Source organism: Doryrhamphus excisus, chromosome 11 (assembly GCF_030265055.1).
Source record: "Doryrhamphus excisus isolate RoL2022-K1 chromosome 11, RoL_Dexc_1.0, whole genome shotgun sequence".
Taxonomy (NCBI): Eukaryota; Metazoa; Chordata; class Actinopteri; order Syngnathiformes; family Syngnathidae; genus Doryrhamphus; species Doryrhamphus excisus.
The window spans coordinates 14,536,853-14,548,446 of record NC_080476.1 but is presented as its reverse complement, the minus strand read 5'-3'; the positions used below and the strand labels follow the sequence as shown (position 1 = coordinate 14,548,446).

The 11,594-nt window shown below is 44.0% G+C and overlaps 2 protein-coding genes and 1 non-coding gene across 5 annotated transcripts in view; all 3 read left to right on the top strand.

The window, feature by feature from the left end:
• Positions 1-25: 25 nt before the first annotated feature.
• On the top strand, positions 26-98 carry trnav-aac (transfer RNA valine (anticodon AAC)). The gene has a single exon. It is a non-coding gene; the product is annotated as a tRNA-Val (tRNA).
• Positions 99-301: 203 nt separating this feature from the next.
• ruvbl2 (RuvB-like AAA ATPase 2) lies at positions 302-5,430 on the top strand. Of its 3 annotated transcripts, none has more exons than XM_058087026.1 (14): positions 302-356; positions 1,355-1,409; positions 1,507-1,562; positions 1,645-1,786; positions 1,857-1,986; positions 2,059-2,125; positions 3,367-3,473; positions 3,560-3,653; positions 3,745-3,963; positions 4,036-4,154; positions 4,232-4,351; positions 4,429-4,558; positions 4,652-4,766; positions 5,021-5,430. In XM_058087026.1, exons 2-14 carry the CDS (start codon positions 1,355-1,357, stop codon positions 5,047-5,049), a joined length of 1,383 nt encoding a protein of 460 aa, XP_057943009.1. In that variant the 5' UTR covers positions 302-356; the 3' UTR covers positions 5,050-5,430. The 3 variants fall into 3 exon arrangements, with proteins under 3 accessions (XP_057943009.1, XP_057943010.1, XP_057943008.1); XM_058087027.1 differs by lacking the exon at positions 302-356 and adding an exon at positions 363-444; XM_058087025.1 differs by lacking the exon at positions 302-356 and adding an exon at positions 573-678.
• Positions 5,431-8,439: 3,009 nt separating this feature from the next.
• Positions 8,440-11,594, top strand: part of LOC131137900 (4-hydroxyphenylpyruvate dioxygenase-like protein) — a 35,659-nt gene continuing 32,504 nt past the window's right edge. Inside the window, exons 1-3 of the mRNA XM_058086305.1 lie at positions 8,440-9,083; positions 10,218-10,384; positions 10,455-10,606. Of these exons, the coding sequence (XP_057942288.1) occupies positions 8,440-9,083; positions 10,218-10,384; positions 10,455-10,606 (963 nt within the window). The remainder of the gene's footprint in view (positions 9,084-10,217; positions 10,385-10,454; positions 10,607-11,594) is intronic.

Genomic DNA, 11,594 nt, shown 5'->3' with positions numbered 1-11,594 from the left:
ATAATGCTGCTATAGAGACCCAGCAGTTTCCGTAGTGTAGTGGTTATCACGTTCGCCTAACACGCGAAAGGTCCCCGGTTCGAAACCGGGCGGAAACATTATTTTTTTTGGTGTGGGGAGTGCACACACACTAGATAGTAACCTACAATATAAGAGATTAGCGGCACTTACGTTGCGTTTCGAGTGCTTTAGCTAGCGAGAATTGTGCTTTTAGTAGCATTATATTGCACTCCTCGTGCTCGCCATTTTGGCGGTGAAGGGTAGGAACAAATCACAAAAACAAAGAGGAAGTGATCGTCATTTCCGGGAAACGGGGAACCACAATACTGTGACAATACTGTCACAATTCACTCAGTGTAAGTATTCAAGAGGCCTGACGCAAGTATTTTAACGCTAAATAGCGTTCACAGCCAACAACAGCAAATTAGACCAATTTTTTTCACCGTAAGTGTTAATTTTTGCCATCTCACGTGACTAATCGTTCTTCGTTTCCGTTCTATCATTGTTTTGTGCAACTTGAGTATCGGTAGATTCAATTATACCACTACACCGATAGAGGGCAGTAAACTGCCTTCTGCACAGAGAAAACCGAGACTTGTTTCTCTTCGGACACATTTAGACTACGTACCCCTCAAAGAAGCGCCGCATTCTCACATTTTGACAACAGTGACCGTGCAGGTGAGCTTACGTTTAACAGTAAACATATCTTCAGTTTCATATGCTGATACTTTTGTTTGCGTTTGAGCATTTAGACTTCATTGTCGTACAACCGGAAGTCTCAGTTTGGGTCTAACCGTGTTGTAGACTTAAAAGAAATGAATGGCGCTAACCTAGCTAGTTAGCTAACACGGTGACCACTATGGAACGCATGTGGGTAATATCATTTTATCGTGTGAATATATTATTTTATTAAGGAACGGGTGTAGCTTACTGACGGAAGACGCATTAGGAATATAATAATGGCACATTATTAAACGTTATTGCTGTCCAACTGTTGTATTGGTTCATCCATTGCAACAGTCGCTATGACAACCGAATAGCCAGCGCAAACAGCGGGCTCACGCGACACCAAAGGCGCAATAGTCCCTCATTTAAACTAGTGAATAATTCGTAATGAAGTCAAAATGTTCAGCTATTAAAGTGTACAGTACTCAACTCTGACATACAACATCATAGACATCAAACCGCATCTTCTTGTTAAGCTAAAAAGACAACAAGATAAAGGCAAACTGTTCAATTACCAGAAATCCAAATGTAACATTATGTACCTTAAGTGTGTATCGGAGCCCTAATGGATGTTCCACTTGCTTCTTTTCAACATAATTCACCTAATTAGACCTTTTAACTATGACAGATGGCGACGACTAAAGTTCCAGAGGTTCGTGACATCACCCGGATCGAAAGGATTGGTAAGAAGGCACATTTCCAGCTCTGCTGGATGTAAAGTGTTGGATCACTTCAAGTATCTCAGATACTGTCGATACGGATTCATTGTCTTGTCTCTAGGCGCACATTCTCACATCCGTGGCCTCGGTTTGGATGATGCTTTGGAACCGAGACAGGTAAGTGTTCAGCAGTTTGTACATTTAGATGTTAACCAAAAAAACGTTAGTCTGAAATCTTGATTTTTGTATCCCCCCACAGGTGTCTCAAGGAATGGTCGGCCAACTGGCCTCCAGACGGGCAGCAGGAGTCATCCTGGAGATGATCAAAGATGGTCACATAGCCGGCAGGGCAGTGCTGATCGCAGGCCAGCCCGGCACAGGAAAGACTGCCATCGCCATGGGTAAGGGCTTGAATGGAAGCCATTTTGGATGCTCTTATACTGCCAAGTAAAGTAAAGCTTTACCTTCCAGGTATTGCTCAGAGCCTGGGCCCCGACACCCCCTTCACAGCGCTGGCCGGCAGTGAGATCTTCTCCCTGGAGATGAGCAAGACGGAGGCGCTCAGCCAAGCCTTCAGAAAAGCCATTGGCGTGCGGATCAAGTGAGCGCTCCAGTTCACAGTCGCTCGTGGTTTGGAATGGGCTGATCATTCATTGGTGGCTTTCTTTTCCAGGGAAGAGACCGAGATTATCGAAGGAGAAGTTGTAGAAATCCAGATTGATCGACCAGCCACTGGAACGGTGGGCAGGCTACGTTTTTATTGGGAATTGCGGATTAACTCGGGACGCAATATTATAAGTAAAACCACAAAACAATGCAGCGATTGTGAGATTACGTGTCACGCTGTCTGTAGAAACATGTCAAAAAACACTACTGGCCAGCCAATCACAGGGCACATATAGACAAACAACCATTCACACTCACATTCATACCTATGGACAATTTGGAATCGCTAATTAACCTGGCATGTTTTTGGAATGTGGGAGGAAACCGGAGTACTCCGGAGAAAACCCACACATACACGGGGAGAACATGCAAACTCCACACAGAGATGCCCGAGGGTGGAATTGAACCCTGGTCTCCTAGCTGTGATGTCTGCGCGCTAACCACTTGACGGCCGTGCAGCCCAGTAATAAAATTATTTTTTACATTTAAAAAATGTAATAAAAATATGTAAACTAATAGAAAGCAAAATACATCTAAATTAATATTATTATTATATTAATATTATTATTCTAAGTATTTTTTTAAATTATTATATATGTAATGTCAGTGTTTTTTTGTACATTTGTTTTTTTGCCAATATTCATTAATTCAAAAAAAGGTTTAGTAATCAGCAAAATAACATAGCTAAGTTTCAGGAAAATATCCGTTCCTGACAAAAAAAATTGCGAAAAATACATTGTAATGTCAGTGTTTTTTTGTACATTTATTTTTTGCCAATATTCATTAATTCATTCATGCAAACTCCACACAAAGATGGCCGAAGGTGGGATTGAACTGGCTGTGAGGTCCGCACGCTAACCACTAGACCGCCGTGCAGCCCCCCCTTCTTTCATCAGAAAAAAAAGGTTTAGTAATCAGCAAAATAACATAGCTAAGTTTCAGGAAAATATCCGTTCCTGACAAAAAAAAAATGAGAAAAATACATTAAATTACAATACAAATACATTTAAAGCATTAGAGCCCTCTAAATTTGAAATAACACCCCTATAGTCACTTTACCAACGACCATTCACACTCACATTCATACCTATGGACAATTTGGAGTCGCCAATTAACCTAGCATGTTTTTGGAATGTGGGAGGAAACCGGAGTACCCGGAGAAAACCCACGCATGCACGGGGAGAACATGCAAACTCCACACAGAGATGGCCGAGGGTGCAATTGAACCCTGGTCTCCTAGCTGTGAGGTCTGCGTGCTAACCACTCGAACACCGTGTAGCCTCATTTAGTATAAATAATAATAAAAATGTCTTAGGGTGCCAAAGTGGGGAAGCTGACGCTTAAGACGACCGAAATGGAGACGATATACGACCTGGGCAACAAGATGATTGACAGTCTCAGCAAAGAGAAGGTTCAGGCAGGGTAAGTTTATCCCATTTGTTGTCTTCATGTGTCAATCATTCGGTCCTGGTACATGTTTTTTTTTTTTTTAATCTGCTTTCTTCCAGTGATGTCATCACTATTGACAAAGCTACGGGGAAAATCAGCAAGCTGGGACGCTCCTTCACCAGAGCCAGAGACTATGATGCCATGGGAGCTCAGGTATCCTGGAGTCGTGGAACTCGGGGGGGAGGGGCGGCGAGGGGGGCGGCAACCCTGTTATGTAATGATTGAATCCTGCTTGTGTTTCTAGACCCAGTTTGTGCAGTGTCCGGAAGGGGAGCTCCAGAAGAGGAAGGAAGTGGTCCACACGGTGTCCCTCCACGAGATCGACGTCATCAACAGCCGAACGCAGGGCTTCCTCGCCCTTTTCTCCGGAGACACCGGTGAGATCAAGTCCGAAGTCCGCGAGCAGATCAACGCCAAAGTGTGCGAATGGAGGGAGGAGGGCAAGGCGGAGATCATCCCGGGGGTAGGATTCACTCATGGAACGGTGTCCTAGTGTTGTACAGCGTTATGGAATTGGACTGACCTCTGCTCGCAGGTGCTGTTTATCGATGAAGTGCACATGCTGGACATGGAGTGTTTCTCCTTTCTTAACCGCGCCTTGGAGAGCGACCTGTCCCCCGTTCTCATCATGGCCACCAACCGAGGCATCACTCGGTATTGCTTTTGATCGTTCACGTATCACCCACGGACTTTCCGAGTCAATACTGTTGTTTTTCCTCCTTTCCTCCCAGCATCCGTGGTACAAACTATCAGAGCCCTCACGGGATCCCTCTGGACCTGCTGGACCGCCTGCTCATCATCGCGACGTCTCCTTACACGGAAAAGGAGACAAAGCAGATCCTCAAAATTCGGTAATCTGTGCTGATAACGTGTTTTTTTTTAGAAAATGCAATGGATGAAATCTGCACGCTTGTCATTTTCATTTCAGGTGCGAAGAGGAAGACGTGGAGCTGAGCGACGAGGCGCACACCATCTTGACCCGCATCGGCATGGAGACGTCGCTGCGCTACGCCATGCAGCTCATCAGCACCGCCGGATTGGTGTGCCGTAAACGCAAGGTGCCTTAAACTGCTACAATAAGCGGAGATTTTCTAAAAACGAATATTTTTCTGGTAAAAAAGGTGAGATTGTGCGTGTTTGATCCTCCTCAGGGGACAGAGGTTCAGGTGGAGGACATCAAGAAGGTTTACTCTCTGTTCCTGGACGAGGCCAGGTCTTCTCAGTACATGAAGGAGTACCAGGACTCCTTCCTCTTCAACGAAACACGTGAGGAAACCGATCAATCAATCAATCTTATGCCACCGCATACACTCACAAGGATTCAACCCCCGCCGTTATAAAATAGACGAGTGGCAACCCTTTAAGAACATATAAGTCTTTGAATTATGTATTCATAATTGGGATTGGGCGTTTGGGTCGGAGCCAGGCTAGCGCCTCCCTGCTACGGTGCATTCAAAGACAATTAGACGGTTGGGTAATCGGAAGTAGTTAACAGTACGCCTCTGTTCTCCTTTTTCCAGAAACAACTCCGATGGAAACCTCATCATGAAGACTTGCTCTCTTATTAATCTGTGAATTTTAAATGTCGGAACAATTCCCACCGCCAGTCGTTCTCTTCCAAATATCTCCTTTCCGTTTGGATCGGCTGTGGTCTTTTTTTTTTTCCACCACTCACGCAATAGATTTTTATCACATTTTACCCTCGTCTCCGATAAAATATAACGTAAATTGTTTGGTTTAAATAAAAAAAATAAATACATTATCCTGCGGCACATTTAGCATAAAAACGTCACACGGTTTGAATGCGCTGCCTTTTTGTTCGTCTCTGAGGCCTTGTGACAGAAACTATTCCTAGTGTCTTCTTCTTCTTTGATTTGTCGTTATTACATCTTTCTATTTTGATGAAATAAACGGAAATAAGTTGGCGTTATTTCGTCTGTGCTTCACTAATGTACTTTTAGTAGATAGGAAGCGACGCGACTTTACGACGCCTCGGAACTATTATTGTTTGTGTTTGACACGGACGTCTTTGAGGTGACGGACCGCAGTTGAACAATGAAGTTGTACTGCAAAAAATGATCATTTATCATTTCATTCCATTCTGTATTTTAAGCTGTTCCTGTCGGCAACCGCAAACGGAGTAAAGTTTTAGTTTAAAATCCTCCTCGAATACTCGAATGACTCTAAACTAGCCAAAAACGCAGTGACTTTTAACGAGGACTGTAGTAAGAAGCTGTCGCCACGAAGTGGAGCTCGCACACAACGTACAATAATATATCCCTTTTGTATCCCAATGTACTGTATTGTCATTGACATTACAATGTATGCTCATGAAAAATGCTCATGGAATGGCTTTATACTCGTATTACCCGATATAGTAGACATAATGAGACTTTGTCTTGTCGTGGGTTATGGCCCCAAAAGTAGCCTGTGTTGTTATGATGATTGTTACTATTATTGTGCCTGCTGTGAGATCATTTAAACCGAACACCGTCACCTAGTGGCCAAAGTAGAATACTACAGCCACAACAAGAAGCATTTGCAATTAAATATAAAATATATATATAAATTAATTACATATAAAATATATATAAATAAATAAAATATAATAACATATAAAAATGCTAAATTTAGGCCAAGAATTTGCTTAAATATGCATTTAAAAAAAATGAAAGGCTATATTCAGCCATGGAACTGTTCCCAAATACTAATACATTTTTTACATTACTATGTCATCCATTTTGGAGCTAATTTACATTTCTTTTGCATCGACAATGATGATTGACTGTCTCCTCGATGCACGTTAATATTTAATGCTTGGCGGGAGAGAGACATTAGTGCTTTAGCATCACATAAATCCCTATTGGCTGCAGCCTTGCCACTGCCTGGACTATCCTTGGAATAGTGTGTGTGTGTGTGTGTGTGTGTGTGTGTGTGTGTGTACATTATGAAATGTTGATGTGTGTTGCATATGCATCACTATATCCGCTCACCCGCCAAAACCAATCAATTAAACATAATAAGGCTCATTTTGATTGGCACTGCTGGAGGTGGAGACTGAACAATATGTTTATTATCGTGGTTGTATTGGATTAATGTCACCTCATAATAGCAGCTTTTATTAATTTAGTGTCTCATATGGTTGTCATGTACTGTAACCGTATTTATTCAGAACCGGCTGACTAGCAGCAAGCTCGCTCAGGGTTTGGTGCCATCTCTTTTTTTGTCAGCATCCACAGGCTACAAGGCCTGCGCAGCATGCTAACATGTGGTGGCATTTTGCCGACTGCACAGATTTGGGAGCTCTTTTGTGAGACTGCACATCGCCAATCCTCCCTTCTCCCCATCTGTCCATTGCAATATTGCATTTTCATTATCGCTTCCTCTATGGCAGGCGGGTTTTCAACAACAATTCATTCATTTTCTACCGCTTGGGGTCGCACGGGGTGCTGGAGCCTATCCCAGCTGTCGTTGGGCGAGAGGCGGGGTACACCCTGGACTGGTGGCCAGCCAATCACAGGGCACATATAGACAAACCATTCACACTCACATTCATACCTATGGACAATTTGTTTAAAAAAAAAACTCCTTTAGTAGCGGCCATTTTAGATCATTTTGACAGCTATACACACACGGAACCTACCAACAGAACGAGTAGACTCATGTCTTTCATCAGAAAAAAAAAATGAAAATTTTCTGTACTTTAGGAAACAGCAGTAGAACATATGTAAGTTTCAGGTAAATACCAGTTCCCGACTAAAAAAAAAAGGGAGATAAATTTCAAGCATTAATATTGTTTCCGGGCTGCACGGCGGTCAAGTGGTTCGCGCGCAGACCTCACAGCTTGGAGACCCGAGTTCAATTCCACCCTCGGCCAATTACTGCGGGGTACACCCTGGACTGGTGTCCAGCCAATCACACATATAGACACATAGGGCACATATAGACAAACAACCATTCACACTCACATTCATACCTATGGACAATTTGTTTGAAAAGACTCCTTCAGTAGCGGCCATTTTAGATCATTTTGACTGATTTTGACGGCTATACACACACGGAACCTACCAACAGAACGATTAGACTCATGTCTTTCATCAGAAACAAAAATTGAAATTTTTCCGTACTTTAGGAAACAGCAGTAGAACATGTGTAAGTTTCAGGTAAATACCAGTTCCCGACTAAAAAAAAGGGAGATCAATTTCAAGCCCTAACCCATAAATATTGGTTCCGGGCTGCATGGCGGTCAAGTGGTTAGTGCGCAGACCTCACAGCTAGGAGACCCGAGTTCAATCCCACCCTCAGTTTGCATGTTCTCCCCGTGCATGCGTGGGTTTTTTTACCGGGTACTCCGGTTTCCTCCCCATTCCAAAAACATGCTAGGTTAATTAGCGACTCCAAATTGTCCATAGGTATGAATGTGAGTGTGAATGGTTGTTTGTCTATATGTGCCCTGTGATTGGCTGGCCACCAGTCCAGGGTTTACCCCGCCTCTCGCCAGAAGACAGCTGGGATAGGCTCCAGCACCCCCGCCATCCTCGTGAGGATAAGCGGTAGGTCTCCTAGCTGTGAGGTCAGCGCGCTAACCACTCGACCGCCGTGCAACCCATTATGGAATTTTATGGTAGTAATTTCTGTTCTCCTGCATCTATATACTATATAATACATAATACAACTTCATAATAGAGTATAAGCAGACTGCTGCATGGTGAACCCCCCAGCAGTGAATACTACACTGGTAGTATTGAACAAATAGAAGCAAGACATTAGTTGGAGTTATGTAAAGCTCTGGTTGGGTCAGGCGACTAGTCTACAGGCGGCGCCCCCGGGTCGATTTCCAATGTTATCATTGTCAACATTTGCAAAAAAACAAAATCCAGCAAAAAAAGGCAAACACTTCTTAAAAGTACACGACTCCCCGCCCTACGCCATAGCCAACATGTCATCCGACCTGAGAAGGATGCACCACGTTTCCCTCCACGTTTCCAACGTGGACAAAATCACCAACGACTTGGTCTCTAAATTTAAGTTCCACTTAATCGCCACCAGACTGACGGACCGCAGCAGACAACTCGCCTTCAGAACCGGGTCGGTGATTTTTATCATCAACGAGAGGGGAAGAAATCAAAGCTCCGGAAACCCGGCGGTTCTAGAAGACGACGACGCTCTTTCCCAGCAGACGGGATGCCTCTACGACATCAGCCCGGAATACCCGTTGGACACGGCGTGCAACGTGTGCCTGGAGGTGGAGGACGTGCACGGTTGGTTCCATGCTCTTCAACGTCTGGGCTGCAGCTTCTTGGTTCCTCCGACCGCCGTTCGAGACCAGCAAGGTCAGGTCACCTATGCAGTTCTTAAATCCGTTCTCGGGAATCTCTGCCACACGTTAATCGACAAGACTAAGTACAAGGGGAGCTTTTTGCCTGGATTCAACCTCGTGGACGAGAACCCCGGCACCTCTGGAGATGACGGTCTTGTCACGCACATGGACCACATCGCCCTGGCGTGCCCCATCGGGATGAGCCCGCAGGTCATGAGTTGGTACGGGCAGGTTCTGGGCTTTCAGAAGTACTTCATAAACAGGTAAGACACTAGTTTCATATATATATATAACTGTTGATATTTTTTAAAAAAAGATTTAAGACACACCTTTTTAATCAGGCTTTTAACTCATATTTTTAAACTTTTCTTACGTTTTTATCTTTTTAGTCATATTTTTTTTTGCTCTTGGTCTTCAGCTTTTAACTCCAGTGTTTTGTTTTTATCTTTTTAGTCATATTTTTTTTTTGCTCTTGGTCTTCAGCTATTAACTCCAGTGTTATGTTTTTATCTTTTTAGTCCTATTTTATGCTCTTAGTCTTCAGCTTTTAACTCCAGTGTTTTGTTTTTATCTTCATTCATTCATTCATTCATTTTCTACCGCTTTTCCTCACGAGGGTCGCGGGGGGTGCTGGAGCCTATCCCAGCTGTCTTCGGGCGTAAGGCGGGGTACACCCTGGACTGGTCGCCAGCCAATCACAGGGCACATATGTTTTTATCTTTTTAGTCATATTTTATTTTTGCTCTTGGTCTTCAGCTTTTAACTCCAGTGTTATGTTTTTATCTTTTTAGTCCTATTTTTTGCTCTTGTTCTTCAGCTTTTAACTCCAGTGTTATGTTTTTATCTTTTTAGTCCTATTTTATGCTCTTGGTCTTCAGCTTTTAACTCCAGTGTTTTGTTTTTATCTTTTTAGTCATATTTTTTTTGCTCTTAGTCTTCAGCTTTTAACTCCAGTGTTTTGTTTTTATCTTTTTAGTCCTATTTTATGCTCTTAGTCTTCAGCTTTTAACTCCAGTGTTTCCTCGGGGGGGAGGGGTCCTCCACACTGGGGGCTGTGTCGGGTCTGCTGAGGGGGTGCCATCCTTGGGTCCCTTCGACCCGGCCGGCTGGGGGTTCCTCCCTTTAATGTGGGGGGTCCGCCCGTCTGTCGGAGTTGGGGGGGCCCGGGTGCTGGTCCCCCGATGGCACGGCCTGCAGCTCCTCCCAGTGTGGACGGCCCCAAAGGGTCTTTCTTTTGTTTCTTTGTTTTTTCCTTTTAATTGTGGAAATTGTTTGAATTCTGTAAAGCACTTTGTGTTGCATGTCTTTGGAGGAAAAGTGGTATACAAATAAAGGTGATTTGATTAATTTCAGACCTGAGGTGTTTATTTCTTAGCTCACGGTGTGAATCTTTGCAGTAACGACAACATGGATGACGGTTTTGTCATCAATCAAAGCGGTAAAGGACTCCGACTGGCGGCGATGCAGTACTCAAAATGCAGTGAAACCGGTCTCGCCGTTTCCTGCGAGGATAAACACGAACCGGACTGCAAGTTTGTTGTTGTGGAGTCGATGCCTGGTGAAGGTACGTCATAAAAAATACCCGTTAAACATCTCCAGGCGCCAATATTGTCCTCCTCTCTTCCCCCCTGCAGGGAGGAACCAGGTGGACACGTTCCTGGAGGAGCATGGAGGTGCAGGGATCCAGCACATCGGGCTGCACACCAGCGACATCGTGTCGGCGACGCACACAATGATGGACGCTGGAGCGAGTTTTTTCTTGCAGCCCGCTGCCTACTACGCCCAGGTTTGAACCAACCGGGACCGGGCGTGTGCTGCAACGTTCCGTACCCTGAGCACTTTTGATTTGATTGCAGATGATCCATAAATACACACACACTTGGCGCACGTTTCATATCAAAATGTGTCAAATGATCAGTTTTGGGGCGGCACGGCGGACTAGTGGTTAGCGTGCAGACCTCACAGCTAGGAGACCAGGGTTCAATTCCACCCTCGGCCATCTCTTGTGTGGAGTTTGCATGTTCTCCCCGTGCATGCGTGGGTTTTCTCCGGGTACTCCGGTTTCCTCCCACATTCCAAAAACATGCTAGGTTAATTAGCCACTCCAAATTGTCCATAGGTATGAATGTGAGTGTGAATGGTTGGAACATATGTTAGTTTCAGGTAAATACCAGTTCCCCACTAAAAAAAGGGAGAGAAATTTCAAGCACAAATATTGTTTCCTGGCTGCACGGCGATCTAGTGGTTAACGCGCAGACCTCACAGCTAGGAGACCCGAGTTCAATCCCACCCTCGGCCATCTCTGTGTGGAGTTTGCATGTTCTCCGGTTTCTAGTACTCCGGTTTTCTTCTCCCATTCCAAAAACATGCTAGGCTAATTAGCGACTCCGAATTGTCCATAGGTATGAATGTGAGTGTGAATGGTTGGAACATAGTATGTAAGTTTCAGGTAAATACCAGTTCCCCACTAAAAAGAGGGACAATGTGAGTGTGAATGGTCGTTGGTAAAGTGACTGTAGGGGTGTTATTTCAAATTTAGAGGGCTCTAATGCTTGAAATGTATTTGTATTGTAATTTAATGTATTTTTCTCCATTTTTTTTAGTCAGGAACAGATATTGTCCTGAAACTTAGCTATGTTATTTTGCTGATTACTAAACCTCACAGCCAGGAGACATGAGTTCAATCCCACCCTCGGCCATCTCTGTGTGGAGTTTGCATGAATGAATTAATGAATAAATAAATGTACAAAAACCACTGACATTACATATATAAT